The following is a 25,393-nucleotide window of genomic DNA, read 5'->3' as shown; positions in this document are numbered from 1 at the left end:
TTCTATTTTATAGACAAGTGTGACTGCTTATATGGCCCAAGCATGAAATTATGAAATTCATCCACATCGTTTGGCGGTTCTTGCTCTTAGTCATCTTAGTCAACAACATTGTCACATCTGAGACTCCGAAGATTAGTACTTTTCCTCTTTTACTTCCTCTAACACTCTTTAAGGCATTTTTTAAAGGATAGATTATTAAAAAAAAAAGATAAAAGCCAAATTTAGTACTCCTCCATTAAAGTTTTCAAATTAAAGATAGTAGTGATGGGGCGATGGATAATGACATTTTGAAAAGTCAGAATCATAATCAGCAAAATTTTGCCAATTCTTATGACGACCCCAGTGCATAACTCAACCCTTACAGAAAACAGCTAAATCTTTATTTATTTGCTCAAATAAAGCTTTTTTGAACCATTGAAGACTATGGATAGTAGAAACTGTGTGCAACAATTTAAATACAGCAGTATTACTTGTACAAAATAAAAGAAGATAACGAGGAATTTTCGGAAAACAGTAAATACAACCTAAGCAAGCATTTCGGCTATACAACCAGCATCCGTCATCAGCGAAATGTAATGTAAGTCAAAAAAAGAAAACTATTTTACTCAAAAACTCATCGATATTTATTTTTAGCTAACGTCACAAAAAAAAAATTCGAAAGTGTTATCGTCCCCACCTCACAAACGTTCTGCTAAAACTGACAAAAAAGCTTATTCATTCTTTTTTTTTAAACTGATTACAAACTAGAATAATTCCTTATTGACGTGTTTGCTATTTTTGAAGCTAGTATTGTGTGTCTTTTGGAAACGGTTCATTTTGATTGGCTATTGATTGCATTTTATAAAGTATTAATTTATTTCTTTAATGAATTGTGTGTATGGTTAGGTGTGTACTCACTCAAGCCTCTATTTAGAGATATATTATTATTCAAATTCCGTTCAATTTCAATAACTTCACCCATCTTTTGAGCTTTGTATTATTCCTAGGTAATTGCTAATAAGAATTGTTTCGTCAAACAGTACGGAGTGGTTGGGGTTACCAAAAATGTAATTGCTCAAGGCCGAATCGCAATATGTTGAACTAATACAAGAGTTTAATGTCTAGCACCAAGATAACAATAAATCAAACTCTCCATTAAAGATAAAATAATCTATTCCAGATTTCCAGGAGCGTCCAGCGACAGCACTAAAACCTCAACAGAAATGTCTAATTTTTCCTTAATTTGCAGTCTAGTTTAATAGATCTTAGGAAAACATGGCCAGTATCAGAAGCGTTCTTTTCTGGCCTCAAATTTGAATTCCAATGGAAAATTAAAGACTGGTGTCCTTTCGGAATATTAAAAAAAAAGTAGTCTCCAGAATTAAAGTGCTTAAGTTTGTGTGATTTTATTTCACTTCAGTATGTTTGGTTCAGTTCGCTTTCTAAATACTAAGGCTTGGTTCTCCTTGACTTGTTAATGATAAAAATTTGTCTTAGATTTCGAAATACTACGACACAAAAAATCCGATTTGCGTATAATCGTACCCATTCCAGTAATATTCGACAGTTGTCAGTCAGTTAGATATTGATCGTCCTATGAAGATCTACATTCCCAGTAAGAAGATAATTTAAATAATATCAACGCATAACAGAGTGATTTGTCTGTTTCGTTCCTTCGTCTAAACCAAGGCTTCTTTCCTCCATGAAAATATCTCTGATTTTTTTATATCATTTTCATATAGGAACACTATGATTAAGATAGTCCTAATATTTTATCCTAAAAATAATCTTTTTGAATACAATATTTCAACAGACAGTCCCTAAACCAATGCTGGCAATTCTCATTTACTGGACACTCAAAATGAAAAAAAAACCAGATTTACGTTGATTTTTATTTCTCTCTTGTCTATCAGTTGATACACAACAATTTTCCTCCTAGTTTTCCACGATCCATCAGGATCAGTAAGCCGAAATATATCGTTTAATATCGCTACTAACATGAATTACAACTAAAATCGAAGTTCAATTTAGAGTGTTAAAGCGGCATATTTAAGTGGGATGCCTACCTACCCCGAATTCAACTAGATTCTTTTATTTATTTTTTTTTATCTTTTTGATTTTTCAAAGAGCTCAACCTCTTATTAGCGCAAGTACACCTTTTGAAGTTTTGCTGCAATCTTCAATAAATTTCTTGAGATGCCTCACTGCAGGAAAATCTCTCCTCTGAGCAAATATTTTTATTACATATCAATCTAGAATCCACACTTTTACAGTCCTTTTAGGTAAACATCTCTCATTGCACAATTATTCGTTTTTTCAGTTGAACAATGCAACAATTGGTGTCAGGTAAGTTGTCCACTTCTCATATTTTTCCGAAAGATCTCGTATTTTCTTCAGATTCCTCACGGGTAAAAAAAATGTCTAATTTTCTCGTACTTTTAAAACTATCAAGGTTTCATTTTATGTTTCAAATTTCATTCAAACAAACAAAAGAATTCTCTATTATTTTATTCATTCAGAGATCCTTGCTGATCAACAGTTAGTGAAACAACCGACTCAAACATTAGATACTTATCTAATGCAATTGAAAAATCAATATTGCAACCCTGCATTAGTGGCCATACGTGCTATAAGTAAACTAGAATTGTGCACCAGAATTGAAGTTAAAAATAATTTGAATATTCCACGAACAGATCAAATCGGACAAATGAGATAGATAATTTCTGAATGATTCAAGGTAATCCTAGCACATGATTTTTAGCTGCTATACATTTAAATTAGTCATTGACGCACAGTGACAAGAGAGTAAAAAGGAGTGACACTTATGTTCACACAGCTATAGCCCACAGTCAGAATGCATCTTGCATTTCTGCAGACTGCAGTAAATGGTTTGAAGTGCTTACTGAATTCAAAGTTCAGAGCTCGGCTAAGAAGCCTGTAACACAAATTCTAAGGCTGAAAAAACAGCGATTCTGTGTTGTTTACAATAGAAGGAATGGTTTTAATTCTTAAGAACTACTTATGGTTCATTCCACAATTCAATGACACACCCTGATTCTAAGCTCATAATAAAGGGTCATGGTGTGTCGAAGACACCAAACCTCGTAACTGGATTGCACCAATTCTGCCTTAAAAATTGTAACTGTTAATGTTCAGCCAATACAAGAATGAAATTGCTTCTTTATCTATTAAGTTATCTGGTTCAGCTTAGGGATTCTAAGATCACCTTGGAACGGACCTAAACACAGCAAAAAACATAAAAAGATTAAACAGTAAATAGTACTGAAACTCCAGACTCATTCTCGAGGTAAACCTAATTTACAGACAATTCTGTATTTTTCTCGTCAAAATCTGATTCCAAGGAACTTTTTCATTTTCCACAAGGCCTTGCATATTTTTTTATTTACTCACTTTTTTCAATATAAAGGAAGGCGATATCAAGCCTAGCATAAATTTTTCCAATATTCCTTACAGCTGTCGGATGTTTAGAGAGTGGAAGGAAAATTTTTGCTCTTTCTGGGGAAATGTGAGGGGTTTGAGAAGGGATTTGAGAAGTGAAGTTTTTGGAGTTGATAACAGGAAAGAGCTGTGAATGGGAAATTTTTTGGGGAACGGGTGTTTGGTAAGTATTAGGCGTTTGCTGCAGTTTACTTGTGTGGACATGACATACCAGGAGGTTTTTCTACGATGGCCATGTCAATCTTAGTGTTTTTTCTGTTATTTTTTTATATATTTTTTTTTTTGGCTTTTCCTTTTGTTTTGTGCCGCGATAGCCCTGTGGGGCTTTTTGTGTTAAATTTGCAACATAAATATGTCATATGTGCTACCTTAGATTTGTCTGAAATTGTTAGCTTTGTAAGAAAAAAATAAAAAATAAATATCCAGTCTGTAAGATGGACTCTAATCAAGGTGCTGGTCAGGGGCGCAGCTACAGTATTTTTATAGGGGGCGGGGGGGTGCTATTCAAGCGGTAGGGAAGAAAAATAAATATTGAACAAACACGCTTTTTGCTGAATTTAAAAACATTACGCAATACATTATAAACAATTAACACACATTAAACAATCATAAATATAAGTGCTGGTGCTTGGCTTTTATTAAACTTGTCAGCAATGAGTTACTGCAGACGACAGTAGTATAGCGTAAACACATTGTTGGGCGAAGGTGAATGTCACATACCAGATGTTTTTTTTAGCCAGATTCACCACTAATGCTGCAGTACATATCCGCCCTCCACTTCCCCAAACTCCCACGCCCGGGACAGGATCTCCAATCTCATGATTGAACCAAGCTCTATTCTAATAGCTCCAGGTATCGCGCTATTTCTTTGCTCGTAATTTTGAATTGAATGGATACGTGATTTATTGATATATTACTTATTATTTTTTATTAGATTGATTTTTTTTTGTGACTTTGCCAATTTATATTAATAAATAGCACTGATATAAGCGGGCCTCATAAAGCCGAAACAAAAATCATAGGCAGCACAATTGCACTGTCTAAGTAAACATACAGGATAAGTCAAAGTATTACCACAGATTGTGTAACATTATATTTTGACTTATTCCTCACATTTAAACAGTGACCATATTTTAAATTTGAAAGTATTCGAAAAATAAAGTTAGAATTATTAACTTATCCACTGGGCATTGTTTGACAAAGAATATCCAGAAAACCCGAACATTTCTTGGCATCATTGCGACAGGAACCTTAAATTATTTAGAAATTGCCAGGGAGACCAATTGGAATCGAAAAGTGACTCATAGAGTTTGAAAATAGCCTTCCCCTTTGTATCTTCGTTTAGAAAACACAACTGTATAAAACTTACACAAAAGTTTTTCTTGTATAAATCAGGATATAGGGGGTATACATTTTCGGAGGGGGGTTACACTGATTTTCGTCTTTGTGTTTATAATTTCCGTCATAAGCATAGCTCGGTCTTTAGTGCTGCATGATAAACTGATAACAATAGAAAGAGAGAATGGGTTTGTACAGTTTATACGTGCACACAAATTTCTAAATTGTGAGAAAAATAAACATATTTTGTTTAAATTCACTTTATTCTATTCTTAGTCGACATTTTATACAACACGCTGATGCAAAGATAAATGTCCCATAAGTAGCACTGGCATTGTGGGAAATACAACTTATTTCGTCATGATTCTTAGCGCCTTTGTGTCTTTTAGGATCTGGTTAAAAGAAATGTTTAAAAAATTGAAAATAGCAAGAAGTCAGCATGGTATTATAAATAGAGGTAGTTCTATATTTATGGGTTACTATTTGAATCCGAAACATAAGGACCAGAAAGTTATCAGTGCTTATCAGTTATTTCAATTAGTAATAAGAGAATTTGGAGCTATATTGGATTTTCAGTTAAATACTGGAAATAAAAATTGAAACAATTAAATGATTCCTGGAGCAGATCACCCTCTACCAAATTCCATGATCAAACTGCAACCGATATGACCCATCTACTTATAGTACGAATATCATCATAAAAAATGCGAAGTCTTATTTTCTTTTTCAATAATTTCTTTATCATTCAGGAAATTGTATTCACTGTATATCTGTCTCCTTATTCTTCAATGATTCCATTTCTGTCCTACTTGCAGATGTAGAGGGTGTATTCATTTCCACTTTTGAAAGTTTTAAAACAAGAGAATCTAATCTTGAACTGATAGATTTTAGGAATTAAAAGCACCTTAAATATCAGGGAAAAAATTGACCCCAGCAAATGTGGTGAAACAGGAAGCATAGAACATTTTCAATTTTGCTATTAACTAGGCTCACATTTTTACTTGATGGTAAGGTTTCAAAGGCAGTATATTTGGAAAAATCTTAATGTGCAATGGACCCCTATTTTCCCCGTTTTCCTAATATTAAAACCGAGCATGGATGAATTTAAAAAAAATTATCTGCTCAAAGTAGAGAGCAAATTTTACAATTAAAATGAACAACGGTTTTAAGGCTACTTAATAAATTATAGCCTCCCCTATTATTGGGGGGACAACTACCCCCCCCCCCCCCCCTCAACGATGCCACTTTTTCTGGTGTATGAAATGAGTTATTGGCGGGATTTTTGGACAAAAAGGCTATGTTAATCTAAATTAGCAAAATAAAGTGATATTAAACTAGCTGTATTCCCAAATACCGGTTGGGGAAAGGTGCTCATAAGGTATTCCTGCAATAAAGGCAAATACATGCTGTGAAATGGAATAAGTATATAAAGTAAGATATGCAGAATGATGCCTCTCCAATTAAGAGGAGAAAACCTGTATTCCTAGTAATACGTGCGACAGTGACTCAAATAATATATATGAAATTGAAACTAACTCTGGAAAGAAACACTTGTTAATCAATGAAGAACATGGAAGCTGAAATATAATGAAATTCGTTTTCAGTATGAAAAGACAGCCAAATATTTCTACAGGTTTGACACACGGCCATAGGAGTTACAGGAAAAAAATATTTAGGGTTAAATTGTTATTAGGAAAAAAAAATTATTAGTTCGGCAAAAGATCCGTAGAGCAAATGATTAGCTTGTAGAGTGAATACCATTGATTTTCCCATGTTGTTCCTTCTTCCTATGGTAGTATTCTATGCAAGCTTGAAACCTAAAAATTGTGTACAAATTGTGCTAATTTTCAGGATGTTCTTGATTTTTATTATTTGAGATCTACTGGAAACAATATCGTTTGTTATTCACAGTTTATCTCTTGAAATATGTTTTGGCTTAAGCTCATTGGTAATGTTGAGATAACTGTCCGTGCTTCAAAAATATTAAACATTTGCAAAAGCCCTGTCTTAAAATACCTCTAAAAACGACGAAAATGGAAGGGGATATATGACCTTTTACTATAAAACTCCAATTTGTTGTGCCATTGGCCGTGATTGTCAGATAAATGTTCTTTTCATAAGGGTAATATTATTCCCTCACTAAATTCATTGCTTCACCCATAGCCTAAACTATTAATTAAACGTCTTTTTGTCCTTTTTTATTCCTTATTAGGTCCCTCTAAGCTCGTTCATCTTTTTCCGTATTGACCTACCACGTCCCGAGGTATCTTGTGTCTTTGTGTTTTTACCATTCTGAGTTATCTGATGATCTGTTTGCGGAGAAGTCAAATAGTAAGTTTCTTCCCCTTTTGAAGTGCCTATATTTTAGCTCCTCGCCTAATTTACAGGTTTTGGGAAGTTTGATACGATCCTTTTATAGAAGGGCTACACTCGTATATTACTGAGATATCTTCAACAAGAGAAGATATCTGTAAGTATGGCTCTAAAGATTGAGCCAGTTTTGTCGACTATAGATAAAATTACCGTTCGGTGATGCCGGAAGGTCCCCCACCCCAAATGCAGCACCAAGTGTGGGGATCTGAATTGGCGTGTAAACAGAGACGTCCACGGGAGAGTTTCCCAGAGATGTTTCTTCTTCCAGAGAGGACCCGGTAGATTAAAAGGATCTTACCGTACAAGCCGTAGTTCATTTAGGTTGTTTTACATAGAAGGCAAAATAGGGAGCCTCGGTAGTACTCTGGTCCCCTCTTTTACCATCTAACACAGCTGACAACCTCTTTTATCTCTAATACCATGGTTTTTTCCATAATAAAATGCAGTTTTCACATAAATCCTATCTTCTTCAGCATTTTGTGAATCCGACTCCTTCCGATATAATTTTAAAGCGACATATGGCTTTCCGATGCAAAGCATATTCTAAAGATGCAACGAAAAAATAAAAATACTTCAAGCTTTAAACGCGCAAACATAATTTCTACCTATAAAATTAGTCAGTTAAAACGAATACATTCAATTCACATTGTTTCCGCTCAACCCTAGAACAGGGAAAATCAGACTATGGATATCTTACTATGGACCAAGATTATGGAGACTAAGGATCAAGAGGGAGGCTGCCCCATCCCCAATAATTTGGAAAATATTGTAATATATTAAGGGAATCTAAAATGATAATTGGTGATAAACTGGTTTACGTATTTCCAATTTTTTTTTCTGTGCCAGAACATAAAACTGGACTAGATTAAGAGGTGCTTGTTAAAACTTTTATTAAATAGCGTTAATACGGAATACAAGCACGATAGTGCTAGTTTTGTTTTAAGTTTGGTAGGGTAAGGTAGGGTTAAAAAAATAAATACGCGCCATGCACACCAGGCGCTGAGAAGCCACTGGTAAGCTTTCATCACTGGACGGGCGTGGAAGCAGAACTGCCTACTTAATTTTAGGTTTATAATGACGTGCATCTATTATTTATTATGTATTGTGTAATGTTTCTGGAATTAACTAAGTAGAATCTATTGCTAAATAGCAACTTTTCTTCATTACCAATTGCAGAAAAATATGATATTGAAGACTTAGAGCAGGTCCATGCCACCTTTAATTTTTACCGTTGGGTGTTCGGTGTCTATTATAAAATAATTTTCCAAAATAAGTTTTCAGACAGCTTAAAAACACATTTAGGCTTGTATTTTTCGTAAGTTTTCCACCAAAGGCCTCCCAATCCAAATCTTCCAGATGCGAAAATCTCTTGTCCCCCAATCAAAATGCTGAAATTACTTCCATACAAGAAAGGGGGCAATTCCCACGTTTTATTTTGAGCTTTCTGACACATTTTGCTAGTGCACTTTATAGGTCTTAAACTTCCTTTTTCAACACGCCTTTTTTCAATGAAATTAGGATATTTCCATTTATCTTCTTTTTTAATGTATTAGTACTTGGCTAAATGAACTACTTTGCCAACGACTAGTTTGAGAGCCGACAAGTCCCATGAGTTATTTCCGTTTACTTTTTCGAAGAAATATTCATTCTCCTACTGGCACTGTAAAGTTTTCCTGATTTTATTTAATTCTGTAAATTTGGAAAAAAATGTGTGTAAATATTGTTTTTGTTTGGCCCCGCCTCCCTTAAGAAAATCCTTGGGAGGTCCATGCTTGTAAATCGACTAGTTCTCCATAGGAAACTTCAGCAGGATTTTCTATATGAATTTTCCTTGGGGGAGGGGGCTTTACATTATTCTGGGTAACTTTAACTCGTCAATCCCAGCCCATAAGTTCTTCTAAATAGCCGAATATTCCCTTAAATTACTTAACTCCATTTAATGTTGCCGTGAGAGAGCTTTGAAATCAGACTTTGTTTAGTTGGCTAAAATTGGTTTCAAAGTTTCTTTGTTTATTTTGTTTCTTCGGTCATTTTCAACACGTCTTGCTTCTGCTCAAATTCCAACGAAAAAATTTGCCCTATTCCTTTAAAGAAATAAAAAACAAAGAAATAGGTTGGAAAAGATAATGGGAAAAATTATAGAGACCTTCGCCAAAATACACCCATATAAGAGCATTTATTGAACTTCTGTTGATAAAAAAGAAAAAAGAAGATTATTATTGTAGCAACTATTTTGGACTGAGTGACAACTTAAATCTACGTTGTTCCAAAATAGAAGCATGAGCGGCTGTTTAAAGACAGTTTTATTACAGAAAAAGTATCATATTCTCTTCAAATATTGCAATCTCTTGCTCTTTTTACCTATTTCGGTCTCCCAGGTTGTTTGAACCCCCCCCCCCCCTTGAACCTCGTCTGTGGAGACAGCTGGTTGTCAAGGTTGTTGGGCAACGGGAAAACCCCAGGAACTGTTTAATACTTTATTTCACTAACATTTGTGATTGAAAAGGACCTTGTAAATTCAAAGAAAAATAAAACAACAGCTTCCTTTAATAATCTGAAAAGATTCTGAAAGAAAACTGAAATTTAGTTTTATCATTGTTCGAATTTAAAAAAACAAAAAAATGAAATTAAAACAGCTGGCACCACCGTTGCTCATTTTGACCAATAGTATGTGCTCAAGATCTTTGCTGAGTGCGACAAAAAGATTGTTGATTAATTAAGTGATGCAAAAACGGATTATTGGACAACAAAATTGATTAACAGAGCCACAAGACATCTATTGGTCTTTGGACTGACATATATTTCATTTTATATTTTAATACCTAAAAACAGTTTATTGGGCCTATTCTGTTCATTGAACGAACGTTTCAAATTAATTTGTCTGCGATATTGAGAGCGTCTCAACCCTCTCGTCAATAACAATCAGTTTTTAAACTGAATTTTAAACATTCAGGAAACACCTTACTATCCAAATCCAGAATCAGCTTGCTTGACACTGGTTAAGAGTCCATTAAAAATCATGACCAGATTTCTGATGGATGAAAGGTGGACTTATCGAGTAGGCAGTGGAAACCAGGAAAGGAATACAAATTTCCTAAAGCGGTGAATCGGAATCTTAAGATATAGTGACAAAAGTCGTCGTTTTCAAAGTATATGAACCCAAATTATTCCTGATTTGTATTTAGCCTTTCGAAAAAGGGCCATTCAAGTTCTAACGAAGTTTGTTTTTAGAGTTCTTCCCTGTTGTTAATTAAATCTTTTTGGCCCAGTAACAAATAAACTTAGTAACACGCAAATAATATTTGAAAAAAAACGAGTTAAATAGGAAACTGTGATAGTAAAGACTAGGTTTATGGTAAGTTTTTAACTCTTCTTAGGTTTCAGCTGATGTCCCCTTTAAAACTTTTAAAACTTTTTCACGTGCTGACCAATGGCGTTCAGCAGTTACTGATCTCCTGATTCGATGCCTTCGGCCGAGAGTGCAATGCGTGGTTGGGGTCCCCTCCCTCTAACGAAAATCCTAAGACGCCACGGTATTATCCCGGCAAATTCTTAGCTCTTTTGGCTGGTCTACTAGAGTAACCCCCTGTTGGGAAACCAAAAATAAACGAACAAAGTTATGAGACTAATGCTGACACTGGAAAAACAAATTCACGCATGTGAAAGAAACATTAAAAGTGAGTATATAGAGAACAACACGTGCAGGGATTCATAAGATTGGACTTCATCTTTTCACCTACTATCACCTTTAGGCAATTAGTATTAATATAGTTTTATTAATGGTATTTTGAAAACCAATAAAATCTATTGGTGTCCAAAAGAAAGAAGATATCATGTTCCATTACAGTTAATGACAAAATCCAAGTACTGACACTCCATAGTTATTGTATCTGTGGAATGAAGAAAAACTTGGCTCGCACTATTTCAGTTTTAAGAGGCGAATTTGCCCTTTCACATATTTCTGCGTCCAAGATTACATTTATATTGACAGAATTTCCTCGAGTTAAGCTTTGTGACTCTGCTTAAACAGATGAATTAGTAAAATAATAGCGTCATTTCTATTATTATTACACCTCAAGTCAGTAATTTTGTCTTTTTTGCAATGTAGAAGTTTTGTTGTAAATAAATACAAAGAAATAAAACTTACGAAAACATGGGAGTTGAATGACACGGAAGAAAGAATATAGCACTAATATTGCTGTTTACGTTCGCCTCTTCAGCAAGATGTCTCACCGCGTCAAGAGGAGCTCTTTGGTGAAACAAAGAGAAATAAAATCCTAGGGGAATATTGAACAGAAGAGTGAAGGCAATGATCCAACTCTGAACTCTAAAAATAAATTTTGGAAATAACAAAAGAACGGTTTCGGTGTTACAATTTTGTAACACGGCACTGATGGTCATTCTCTTCTCACGGACTAAATAGTACCGTAAACTTAGTAAAGAACCATGAAACTCTTATATTTATTTTTTTGGCTACACCCCATTGAACAGTGGATTGCAGGAAGTAGGAAGAAGGTACATTTAGTTACTAATTGTGATATCTAGTGCCCAATTTAAGCGAAAAAAGTGATCAGTTTGACTCCGCCCACCCTCTTTGTAACTAAGCTAGCTACTGTGATATCGAACTGGTATTTCGATATGCGTAATTTCATCAACATGGTCAAGAGGCTTCAAAATACGTTTACAATGGAGACATGATGTGTGGAGCCCTATATTAAACGGCAGAATATTATGCAAATCGCCTATTCAAAAACTAATGCTTCATAGATTAATGTTAGAATAATGGTCATCAAAAGGAAATCATGTAACAATTTATAACCGTACAATTAGAAGACCCCAAGCAAAGACACCCTTGTGTTGAAGTATCATTCCTTCCGCGTATATATTTACATATACAGTTAACCCCTTAAGAAATATGAGATGATCAAGAAGCACGAAGCTTGAAAAATCCTTCCTTGGGCCTCTTCACACAACCGTAGCCTATCATGTAAATTCGAAGTCCTCGTGAGTCGAGGAGCATATTGTCGAAACTTTCCAGTAGATCGGCCCAGTCGCTAACAAAATTTGACGTTTTAGGTTAATAAATTATTTCAATCTTGGATGGTAAAAGCAAACAATTACGAGCCCATATGCTCCTCAACATATTCTGTAATATATATATATAAAAAAATCACAATTATTGGGATTTTTTTGGATTTGTATTGCCTATTCTCCAGAGTATTTTTGAGCACATTAGTATAATGCAGGCCAATTGCAACAAAGGGGATAACTGAAATCACCTTTATAAGGAAATGTGCCGTGTATGTAAGAAAAAACAAAAATCTACTGGTTTACAATAACAAGACTAAATGGATTTCCTTTTACCTTGCAAATTTCAAATTTACTTCTTTTTTAATTTAAATGACATCAGCCAAATATTAATCGTATGTAAACTCTCGGCCCCGACTTCTACACACACACAAAAAAAAAAAAAAACACACAAAAAAACAAAAAAAAAAAAAATTATGAGCATCAGTACTACCTATGCAAAAAGTGATTTTCCTTGTTTTTCCAGATGGGGAGTGTACTGTAACTTTCCTACATAGGCTTTTCGATAATGACGATTATAATAGTGCAGTTTTCATTTGGATCTGACGCCATTTTAGAGGGGTTCCAGGCCATTTTTTGAAATTCCCATAAAGTTAGTTTTGCAAAATTTGTTTACCATTAAGATTAATCGACATCATAGTTACCATTCCGAAATTTGTTTCTAATGGCTATTTTTTCTCACTTAACAGTTTTCTCCAAAAAATGTTTTTAAATCTTTGGCTGATATGGGCTGTGGTTCGTTCTTTGCTGGGTTGTAGCTATCCGTGCAACCATGAAAATAGTTGCCTGGGCGGGGGAGAAAATATTGTCTTTTTTAGTGTTTCAAATTTAGAACAATGAACCAATTGGAGTAACTTTTGGCAAAGTAAAGACCTTCTTTAAAGAGAATAACTCCAGAAATGACTGAAAATCTACTGCACAAGAGTCAATTTAATGCCACCTCGAAGACTTTTCAGGCATAACTGTAGTTTCCTGACCCCCCCCCCCCGCAAGCAATATAGCCTGTGATTCAATTGAAGCAGTGAAAAAGATTGACAAACTATCACTGAAAAGACACACACCCAGATTGCAAGGGAAAACATAAGACATTGTGTCTACAGCAATTTTCACATATTCAAATTTAGATCTATCATCTCTCCCGTTATTGAAAGTGAAAGCGGAAGCACTGTTAGAACATGTCTATCCCTTGGTCAATCCATGCTTCAAAGCTGAAGAAAAGTTTCCCCCGCGAATTCTGAGCAAAAGCGCTCCGTAAATACTTGTCTATCAAAAATCAACCCTCATACAGAAGTTATCTTGTATTCTATTTTAATCAAGTTTGAATAATTTTGACCTTCCTCGAATATTTTCATGACAGTTTTTCATTAAAAATATTAAAACTTCTCAAAATTTCCTACTACTTGAGATATTTGAAAGTAACTTAAACAATAACCCAAAAACTAAACAACTTATAACAGCTAACAATTTTAGATTTGTCAATTTAGTACAGTACATGTTTCTTCCACGTATTCTAAGCAAAAGCAGCCTACTCCGTACACTCATATGCTTGTTTATCTTTCTTAGATTCTGTTTCAATCAAGTTTGAATAATTTTGAACTTCCTCGAATTTTGTCTTTACATCTTCTCATTACAGAATTCCCAAAATTTCCTACTATTTGAGATAGTGAAAAAAAATTATTTAAATAACGCAAAAACTCGGTACCCAATGAGACTGTAACAGCTAACTATTCAGTTCATTCTTGATAAGACAATGACGAGATAACATATTGAACAAAAAAACCTTCAGAAAAATAGGACATTGAATAAAAAATTTGTCAGGTGTGGGGTTCGAACCCACGACCCCATATGGGGACCAGATCTTAAGTCTGGCGCCTTAACCACTCGGCCAACCTGACATGTAAGAAGTGAATATTTAATCAATACTTACTTATTTGTAGTTTTATGGGACGCTGTTGCAGCCAAGACGCACATAAAGGGTACAACTGGTAATAAAAATCTGTGCTCTTTGTGGGACTGAAGACTGAAAAGAAATACACTAATTAAGCAAGAAATGTAAAAAGCGTAGGTGACGGGCTCTAGACTATCTAAAAGCTGCCACGATACTGAGGAACCAATAGTTGTGGAGGCAATGGGCCTTTTTGGCCTGTTTCAACTCTTTTTTGAGAGTCCACCCATTTTTCTTTTTTTAATAAAAGGTGAATGATACATTCAGGACTGAATAGGTAGCTAAATTATGTCCTAGAAGCGTCTTCTGAAGTAGCCTATCTACCGTCACCCTTTTCATGAACACCTATAAGGAGGGGAGGAGGCAGAGGGGTGCTCCAGCTCCCCTGGCTGAATGACGCTGCCTTATATTTTTATATTTTGTTTCGAGATTTCTATAATACAGCATTGGAAGTGCCGATTAGACCAGGTAAGCCCCTCCCCAATAAAAATTCAGCTTATGGGCGCCCATGGCCCCTTCTCCCTCCAAAAAGCACTTATCTTTGATGAACTTGGAAAAATACGTATATTTGCTAAATTCTGATATGAGGGTTTGAAAAATTTGCATAAGTGTCTTAAATTTAAAAATTAATCTTAATGTGGATTAAAATCCTATTCCAGTCATTGCAATTGTGCAACTGTGTTTTCAAAGGCTAGAGCCAAATAAAAGTAAGCCCCCCTGGCCGAATGAAGCTGCCTTATGTTTTTATATTTTGTTTTTAAATTCCTATTATACAGCATTGGAAGTGCAGCTTAGACCAGGTAAGCCCCCCCCTAAAATTCAGCTTCTGGGCACCAGTGGTGGATCTAGGGGGGAGGGGGCACGCCCCCCCCTAGCGTAGTCTAAAGTAGTTTAATTTACTTAATTAACCCAAGTTTGCGTTAATTAAACTTGCTCCTGACGCAAGTTCTTCGGATCAACCTATTTTGCCCCCCCCCCCCTAAGTTTTTCTATCGGATCAACCTATTTTGCCCCGCCCCCTAAAATAAACCCTGGATCCGCCCCTGATGGACACCCATGGCCCTTTCACCCTCCAAAAAGCACTTATCTTTGATGAACTTGGAAAAACGCGTATATTTGCTAAGTTCTGATGTGAGGGTTTGAAAAATTTGCATAAGTGTCTTAAATTTAAAAATTAATCTTAATGTGGATTAAAATCCTACTTCAGTCGTTGCAACTGTGCCACTGTGTTTTCAAAGCCTAGAGCCAAAGAAAAGTAAGCTACCCTGGCCGGATGACGCTGCCTTATATTTTGTTCTGGGATTTCTATTATGCCGCATTGGAAGTGCCGATTAGACCAGGGAAGCCATCCCCCCTAAGATTCAGCTTCTGGGCGCCCATCGTAATTCCTCCCTCCAAAAAGCACTTATATTTGCTGAACTTGGAAAAACACATACATTTGCTAAATTCTGATGACAGTTCGAAAAATTTGCAGAAGTGTCTTAAATTTAAAAATTAATCTTAATATGGATTAAAATCCTACTCCAGTAGTTGCAGCTCAACTCCAGTCGGTGTTTTTAAAGCCTAGAGCCAAAGAAAAGTAAACTCAAACCAAATCAGGGGAGAAGGGGATTTTTCCATATTACTGGATGGGAAACCCTGTCTTTGTAGTTTCATGTTGACATTTGAGCTGGCTTTTCATGAGTTTGCCTAACCAGAACTGTGACTGCAAGCAGTGCTGCATGGTAACTTTAAATAATGGCCACTAGCATCAATGAGGGGGAACGCGTGCCCCTGTAGATTTGTTTTACCCCCACACCTATATTCTAAAAATATCTTTTTGGGGGTATTTTCATTGAAAAATGCCTTTTTTGGTATTTTCATTGAGAAAGCTGAAAAAACAACGAACTTGCTTCCCCTACCCCCAGATATTTTAAAATAGATTTTTCCCCTCCCCCCTCTCCAAATTTTCATGAAATGACGCCACCGAGATTACCGCCACTCGCGCAAATTATAGTCTAGTAAACGACACAGCCTTGCCCTGGACTTTGATTAACGGATAGTTCTTCCGGGGTTTGTGCGCTTTGTGGGCCTTTTGGGGGTTGACAAGCCTTTTCCCAGCTATGTCATTTAATACACTTTACCTCCCTATTGTAGCATAATATTTGCAGGAATTAATACATAACGAATCGGAAGTAAAAACCTTGAGATTCCTTTGACAGGATGTTGACTCGTGTTGATAAAGGTGCACCGCAAAATGTTGAGAATGATTCAATAACCAAGACGGGACAAGAATTACAAAAAGCCTTCACTCAGCTGGGGGTCCCAGGGACTTCCCGCTCCCTGGTTCTAGGCCAACTTAAGCATTTTGAGAAGACACTGTCAGGCTCTGACCTGTATTGGTGGGACCCTTAGCTATCCTTGAGGCCATAACGATTTCCATCATGCAAATAACTTGGAAATTGTGACATATCGTTGATGAATAACGTTGAAAGACAACTATCTTATTGACATTTTGACAGACAAACATAGATGTTTTGAGCTCCACTTGTTGGGAGTTTCAAAAACTCATCTCCCGGGTATATGAAACAAGAAATTAGTTTAAACAGAATTGATTTATTCAGGTAGAAAGGATGGGATGCAAAGGCAGGGAATAGGGCTGAAAATGAATAAGAAAGGTTTTAAATCTTGCTTAGGTTAGAGAAGGTATGAATAACAGAATTGTAGTTGTACACTTCATGACCAAAAATGCAAGGTATTAGTCAAAGAGGCTAAATCCCCTATAGAACCGATTGACGGTAACGGTAGTGACTCAGATGACTTAAAATTGAATCAGACAAATTGAAAAATCAAGAAAATCAAGTATTTTGCAGTAGGCATCAAGACATGGCTAATTGTAGAAAAAAAGCCAAGACAGATAATCCAAGTAATTGAGAGGCAAAAATGTTTAAATGGCACGGGTAAATGGTGGGAGTAAGTATGACTCTCTTATTGGACAAGTACTTGTGTGTTAGTTTTTAATTAATGAATTACTGAAGTAATAATTCTGGGACTGTTTTCACTGTTTTTTTTTTCAAGTTTTAAAGATCGTTTTATATTGTAAGTTTTATTTTATTTATGTATGTGGTTTGCCGAGGACGGCTCTTGGATATCCAAAATATTCATTTAAGGTTTAAAAAAATTTCACTCACTTAGATAACTTCCCTATTGTTTTACTTGTTGTTTTTATTAATATAGTTAAAACCTTTACGGTACATATAATGGTTCAAAAACTAACATGGTACTCACATGAGGGTAAGACTGCTGATCTTTATTGATCATGTTATTCTAAATCAAAGGCTGACAGGATACATGATCGATACAGGGCACTAGGGTATATAGGATTGCTATTATTGATGTTAAAAGTAAAGATTAGTACCTAGTAGTGTCTAGAGTTGATTTAAAGCTAAAAATTAGGAGGGTAGCTACATTCCTGGTAGTTCAGGGAGTTTCAGGCAAATAGCTGGCGATGTAGCAGACGTCTTTGGGGGAAAAGTTAAAAAAAGCAGCTCCAAATATTGGCAAAAATTTCCTAAGCTTGGTAGAAGAGAGAATAGGTTTACACAAGAGGTTTCCGAGTGATAGATCTTACAAGAACAAGAAGAAAGCAAGGGAAGCACATATGGCCTTAAAGTGTGAGCTAAGGTTATGTGAAATGGAGGCTATGCGTAAATTACTAAGGATCTAGAAGATGGAGACAGACGACATACTAGTATGATATTGTATTGACATGCCAATGAACTGAGAGGAAGCGGTCATTCCCGAAATGTCCCAGTTAGGAATGGGAACGTAGCCTCGATTAGTGTCAAATAAAATGTTTGGGAGAGATGCGCAGAACATTTTAAGGACTTGTGAACAGTGACAGTTTAGGAAATGACATACAAAGGAGAAATGAAATTGAAAATTTGGAAGTGAAGGAAGATTTGGTTTTGCAGGGACGAGTTCGAATCAAACTAAAATGATTTAGAAATAGAAAAGCCGCTGACGCTATAAGCTAGGTAAATAAAAATTTTAGAATATAGTAGTTATAAGCTTAGAGATCAAGCACTGAATATAACGAAAATTATTCCTGATGGGGGGAAACACCTATCAAATATCAAGTATACTTATCAGAAAGGCTGCAAGAGTTATTGTATATTATATATTAACCAGCGTAGCTTTGTGGCCATTTCGCCCTCAAACGTACTGAAAGCTGATGAGAGCCTCAAGTCCAATAAAGCCCGTGGCATTGACGGAATCAGTCTCTCTTACCTAATGAAAGGAAGTCAAAAATCGTTTGATTATTTGTCCCTGCTCCTGCAAATGTAAATTTCCTAAGAATTAATCCCTGATAACTTTTGTAACGGTCATACAACTAATGTGCTGAAAAACGGCAACGATTCTTCAGAGCGCAGATCTCATAGGTCCATTACTATTTCTTCGGTTTTTAGAAAGTGTTTCAGAGGATGCATATCCCTTACATTATGACCGTGCACTAGTGGGGCTAAAACAGTTTGGTTTTTGACAAAACCTAGGCTGTGGCTTTGCTCATAGGTTGCTAAAGGGGATTTTGAAAATTAATCTTGACCGTAATATTGCTTTTAAATGTGTAGAGTTAACTTTTCAGACGCGTTCGATTCTGTGATCCATTTTGATCATTCAGGGGTTGATCCAAGTATAGTACTGGTCCTTCAAGATTCGTAGTCGCAAGCGGTAATTTATTGAATGCTTAGAATAGATGCAGAGTGCCGGATGCGAAAAAAAGGGTGGTGGGACCGATTCGACTGCTTAAAGGGATTAGGCAGGGATCTGTGTTAAACCCAGTTATTTCTGATTGTAATATTTATTTGTGTTACCCCGTATATAAGAGGCTCATTCCTTCTAAACCCTGTTAGCTTGAACTTTAATCCGTATGCTGACGATCTTTTGCTACCTAGCAATACGTTAGATGGACTACGTCATTACCGGAGCTGTCTCATTGAAGCTTACAAGAGCATCGGTCTGCCTGTGATTATTTCAAAAACTGAATTCATAGTTTATAATTATATTTCCAAAAAATGGCGTTCAGTGGGAGCGAGTAAACAGACCATTCCGTGATCTAACTCGTTGAAGTACCTTGGTATCTATACCAGGGAAATGAGTTCTCTCGGGGCATAGAGAACGTTGTTGCATGGGTCACAATGCAATTAGAGCGGGTTATAGTAAAGCGATTAGTTGTAAATATAGCGTAAATAGATTATTCTTGCTCGTGTATTCAATTCAGCTGTCGCGCTTTATCTTTTTACGTATCAACTTTGTGGTTCGTTTTCAGGAAAGAGCAAATGACGCAATAAACTTTAGAGCTTCTACGGCTAGAAGAGGGTGAGGGTGGCAGTAGCCGTTTTGAGAAATCTCACATACGCCCATTTGACAGCATGGATGCAAATAGCATCTTTTGATTTATTTCAGAGTCCTGTTCAACATTCCCTGAAAGCTTCAACTAAATACCATTAGCCGTTCCTCAGAAATTGCAGATACGCCCTTTTGGCAACCGATGTGCACACAGTTCTATTTTGACTAAGTTGAACATCCACCACAAGATTCATTGAAAGATTCACCTCAATATGCTTAACTGTTCTAGAGACATTACACACATTTTTTAACAGCGTGGATGGGCGATGAAACTATACAAGGGCAATTTGAGAACTAGCTAACATCACAGAAAAAAGAAAGAGTTTGGGTAAGGTGATTTTGCTGGACCAGACATTACTTTTGTGATATTATCAGGACCTCAGCGTGACCCTGACGGTGATCCTTCCGTCAGGTTGTCGGTGAGCAGTTGAATAAAAAATACCCAACGGGTAACTTATGTTTTTTAATAGTTAGTTTAAGAGAGAAACTTGTTAGTTTCACTAACAAGTGAAACAATAGTTAGTTTCAGAGTTTTTTTCCGTTTTATTAGAAATAGATTTTCATGAATAAGTGTTAACGTTTTCCAAAAACCTGACCGGTTCATTTCAATTTAGTTTTAGCCGAAAAGAATTTAAAAAGAGTTACCTTACCTATAAATGAAACAAGCAACGATCGTTGTAAATCCAAACACTAGTTTTTCATAGTCAAACTTTGAATAGACTCTTTTACGACAAGTTGATAAGAATGCTATTAAGGATAGTACGATCACTGGTCCAAATAAAGGTGGCAGTCCTTCAATAAGATACCACAGGCAGTGATGTGTTCCAAAAAATGCTGCACCTCCCATGAGAACATTGAACTTAATAAAATTCCATTGAGAAATTATAAATCTGTTGTAGAAATAGGAATCCACGATGATTGAAAAAAACAGCGTTATCAACCTGAAATAAATTTATGATGTCAGAACAACGCATTGACTAATTCTCACACTTCCCCATGATGAAAGCCAAAGGACGTACCTTCACTTTAAAAATTCTGGTGGTAAATACTGATCGGATAACAAATAAATAAATGACCACAGGTGCGAAAACGATGGCACAACAGGGTTGCGTTTGAAGTGAAAATCATTCTATTTAAGACGCTTCTGCAACACCTGCATGACCTCGTTAGATTCCAAACTCTACGGTATCATAAAAAAAATTATCTATTTCCCACACATCATAAAAGTTTTCCCCGTCCAATGAGTTCTTGGAAGCAGTAGACTTGACACTCTGAAAACTATTGATTAGTTTTCAGAAACTATTTATGCTTTACCTCTAACATGCATTCCTCTTCACCGAAGCTTCCCAACTTAGTTGTATATATCTATACGGATTGTGGCTGTTTGACCGATGTCTGGATTCATACAATTAGTAAATAGATCTTATTTAATAAATCAAGAAGCAATCATAATTTCAAGAATTTCCAAAATGTATCTTTTTTAATGGCCATGTTAAACGCAAGCCACTCGATTACCTTTTCTTTTCTTTACTTTCGTATTTCTTCACTTGATTCGCTTCCAGGATTCGAAAATACTTTTGTAGCGAAAATTCTAGCATTATTTAGGATTACTAATACTTTTGAAAACACCTTGTACGAGAATACTTTTGACACTTCAATTATCCCAATATCCCCAAGCCATGGTTATTTAGTAACATTGCCTTATTTTTATGTCGTTGAGTTCTCTCATCATTCTTCTTACTTCTCTGCCACGCTTTAAATGATGGTTTAAACACAGTTGCACACTGTCAAACTCAGCAGAAATGACCAATCCCTATAAGGCCCGCTTCCAGGAAATATGAATCTTAATGCAGCCTCTATCGTATTAAATGCAGACACAAATCGTCTTGTTAGTAATTCTAAATTATTTCCTGGTGAGATATAGCTTTTCCTTTAAGGAATAAGGTTGATTGACTACTAGGCTGTCGTCCTAAGCTAAAAAGACACCCTTGAACAAATTGTACATTTCGGTATTTGAATTAATACAACAGCACCGAGGACTTCCTAAAAATATTAGTAGTATGGTTTTTCTGTCCAGGAATAAGGGAAATTAACTTTTTGACTTTTGCATGACGAACGTAAATCACAAAACACTAGAAACTAACATATGTCTTTAAAGCTAGCCCTTGATATGAAGCTTTCTGTACACACGCCCCTCTACTCTTCATTTCAAGCTCCCCAGCAAAAGAGTAATATCTATTCGTATTTAAATTGTCTGTGAGAGTTCCTATTCACACTGACGAAAGAAAAAAAAGAATTTCAGGTATTTAGATTTTCGGAATGATTTATAGGTTATGAATTAGCACCTTTTATATTTGATGTATGTTTTGAATTGAATTAATTACTTTTTGAATATACCAAGACAAATTTAAGTGAATTCTCATCAATAAGAATTGAAAGTCATTTAAAACTTGGAAAGACAAATTTGTATGGATACGTAGTACACCGTTTCCACAATCTAAACAAACACATAAACGAATAAAATAAGCGGTTACCGGAAAAGATAATCAGAATGGTTACCAAGAATGCAATATTTTGTGTCCTTGAGCATACATGCATATTTTTTTTTTGCAAGGCAGTGTGTCCTGAACGTCCATCAATTTTTCCCTGGTCACCCATTTGCGTTTTTTTCTCAGATTTCATTTATTCTTTCTCTAACTTTAGGTGTCATGACTGCTCAACAAATGCAATGGAACATTTCAACTCGGCTGTTGTATGCGTTAAAAGAACAAAAATCAAGAAGAAGAAAAAAAAAACAGCTTCCAATATAATCCCATATTTCAAGTTTTGCCACTTTCATTTTAACAGACTGAATGAGCCGATTTGAAATGGAAAGTTCTGCGTTACCGCTGCACACGCTGTGCGAGCTCTTACGCATAGGAATAAAAGGAGCTGAGGTTAAGCGAGGTTAAAGCTGTCTCTCTTACAACAAATGATAGAACTGACATAAAAAATAGAGGTAATAAAAATACTTACATATATGGGACGGCTTTCATCACTACTGCAATTTCCCTATTTGTCTGTGTAAATAGCTTAGCCAGTGCTAGGGGGGCGTAAAAAACGACAGCTGTGGGCCTTAACAAGCAAGAGATGAAGCCAGATATATAGAAAATACTTGAGCTCGGGTCTAGAATAAAAAAAGAGGGAAAAAATGTTGATTTAAGAAACAAATGTAGAAATCTAAGAAATCCAAATTGCTTTAGTTCAGAAAAGTCATTAAGAATCGCCGTTTACAACTACTACTACGAACAACTCAGTGCAGCATTGAGCCACCTGATGCCAACACAGCTGCATACACTTCTTCTCCACCTCAATCTATTCAAAGTTTCACTGTATACACTCCGATTTCTAAGAACTCTTGCTACCCCCTTTGTGAACGATATGCTTTACATTTAGCCCCAGATGGATAATCAAAAAGTATAATGTTTGGAAAGCCGTCTTCCTTCATCCCTACGACATGATATAACCATCTTAAACTTTCTTTTATTAATAGCCCTAAAAAGTCGGATCAGACGACTCTTTCCGTATAGCATATTATTTGATATACGGTCAGTCAAACGAGCACCTAAAACAATCCTCAGACATTACCTCAAGGAAGCATCTAAAAAATGTTCACCAGTCTTTCGAAACACTCACATTTAAGAGCCACACCTCACCACTGTGATTAGCTTGGCTTTAAATATTTTAATATTACTTCGCAGATTTACCTTTCTATTCTTCAAAACTTTTTCAATTGCGAAAAAACACCTTGCGCCTTGGCTATTCTACTTTTATATCTTCACTACATCCGCCATCTTAATTTATAATACTACCCAGGCAAGTGAAGCCATCCACTAGATCGGTTTTCTCGTCACCTAGCATCACCTCTTGCTCGCATTTATTCCTAGCCTAAACACTGTTTTAATTTATATAACTTTTCAATTCTCCGCTCAATGGCAAAAAAAAACTCCAAACAAACCTGTCCAACCCCGTGTCAAATTAAAAGTTGACAAGACCTGTGCCAAATCGTACATGTGTCACTTCAAATTGACGTGGCTTGATATGAAGACCAGGTGAATAAAGAGGATTGCATGTATATGAGTGATTTATCCGCTTGAATGTCAAATCAACAAGAACAGCACAGCAATTAATCACACCACTTTATTTTTCGAAGAAAAGCGAGGTAAACAGAAAGCAATTTCTTTTCCATTAACAAAAACAGGAAAAAAAATACCAAAAAAAATGTTTATATCTTTTCTTAGAAAGAATGATGTTCAAGAGAGACACGAGATAGACGAAAAGTATCATTTAAAAATAAATCCTTTCGTATTAGCAGTATACCTTGATTTCTATTAGTCCACAGACAAGAATACATCAAAATAAGATCAGTTGTTATGTAAATTGTTTAGTTTTTTTTAATTGGTTTATAGCTAATAGTAGGTGAAAGATGCGGGTAATAATAGAGACGTTAAATAGGAGAATTGTGAAAAACTTAACGTTGTGGAGGGTAGGGGTTATGACCACCATTTGCAATTGATTCTGTAAGAGCCTATGATGAAAAAGATGCTACGGAGAAATATTAATTTAAAAAGACAGATAAAAAAAGATAACTGAAGATATATTATGACAAAACTTCTAGAAAATACCATGCATTCCCCAACGTTACAGCACCTATTGCAACAACTCGGCGATAAAATCAAAGGAAACGAAGTATATTTTATGTTATCTATTCTTATTATAAGGAAATTTTGAACTTAAATTTGAAATTAAAACTTAAATTTGAACTTAAACTTTAAGCAACAAAGAGGATGTAAAGGATTATATTCGTCAATATCAAATTTTTCAGGAGAATACCTCTTTGCTAAAAAAGTCGAAATCTTAAGAATATGCACCAAAATGGAATTTTATACTTGGAAAATAAAAATTTCACCTCGGAGATAAAGTCAAATAGCTAGATTCCAACAAATTACTGATTAAAACTTGAACTTATTTACCAATAGGAGGGGACATTTCTAACTAGAAATGTTACCATTACTATCTAAGCTAGTCCCTTATTAGAATACGCGCAAACCCTACTTTAAAGAGGGGGAGGGGAGAGCTTCAATATCTAGAAAATGGGTGTTAGGGCTGAATTTTTCAAAAACAACATCTAGGAGGGAAACCAATATCCAGGGGCACTGAAATGACCTCAGTACCTTAAATCCATTTTCTGAAATAATGTCAGCTTAAGCTTGAAATGACAAAACTTGTAAAATCTACATTAAAAACTATAGTAACAAATAAAAAAGAGAAGTCAGCTTCTTCGACTAAAAATACTAAGATATTATTTAAAAAATTGTTTCTGTTAACTGGAAATAAAGAAAAAAGTTTGTCTATAAATTATTTAATAAATAAATGTAAATACAATATTAGAAGATAAACCATAGTAAAAGAGAATGAGCTAAGTTTCTTACCTTCTTTTATAAAGCCATATCCTGATAATGAAAGATACAACAGACTGAGCTCAGTTGTATTTGCCAAAGTTCTTGAGCATGTATAATAAACAAACCAGCTTGAAGCCAAAAAGAAATACACCCAACTGTATATGTGTGCTCCCATCTTCTTCTTGACAGCTCTTAAAAACATAATCTCGCATATGGTAAACACACACAGTTGGAAAAAACGTGGGGCCATTATCTGAAGAAAAAAATCAAAATATAAATTCTGGTAAAAAAAAAAAATCTCCTTTCTATTCAACAAATTAAAAATTGTAAAATGATAATAACCATATAAACCTGTTTTCAACTAAGGTGTTGGCATGTCTCC

The 25,393-nt window shown here is 35.4% G+C and overlaps 1 protein-coding gene and 1 non-coding gene across 4 annotated transcripts in view; both read right to left on the bottom strand.

The window, feature by feature from the left end:
- Positions 1 to 25,393, bottom strand: part of LOC148946927 (GPI alpha-1,2-mannosyltransferase 3-like) — a 40,357-nt gene that overhangs the window by 2,143 nt on the left and 12,821 nt on the right. For all 3 annotated transcript variants that reach the window (XM_089097200.1, XM_089097201.1, XM_089097203.1), the window contains exons 3-7: positions 25,042 to 25,264; positions 22,586 to 22,736; positions 20,221 to 20,511; positions 14,165 to 14,257; positions 11,297 to 11,476 (exon numbers count right to left, since the gene is read on the bottom strand). In XM_089097200.1, the coding sequence (XP_088953326.1) occupies positions 11,297 to 11,476; positions 14,165 to 14,257; positions 20,221 to 20,511; positions 22,586 to 22,736; positions 25,042 to 25,264 (938 nt within the window). The remainder of the gene's footprint in view (positions 1 to 11,296; positions 11,477 to 14,164; positions 14,258 to 20,220; positions 20,512 to 22,585; positions 22,737 to 25,041; positions 25,265 to 25,393) is intronic.
- Positions 14,050 to 14,132, bottom strand: TRNAL-UAA (transfer RNA leucine (anticodon UAA)). The gene has a single exon. It is a non-coding gene; the product is annotated as a tRNA-Leu (tRNA).

Source organism: Artemia sp. Qi Xiang Cuo, chromosome 11, assembly GCF_049724085.1.
Source record: "Artemia sp. Qi Xiang Cuo chromosome 11, ASM4972408v1, whole genome shotgun sequence".
In the NCBI taxonomy this organism is placed as follows: Eukaryota; Metazoa; Arthropoda; class Branchiopoda; order Anostraca; family Artemiidae; genus Artemia; species Artemia sp. Qi Xiang Cuo.
The sequence above is the reverse complement of the archived record's forward strand: the minus strand, read 5'-3'. Positions and strand labels throughout refer to the sequence as shown.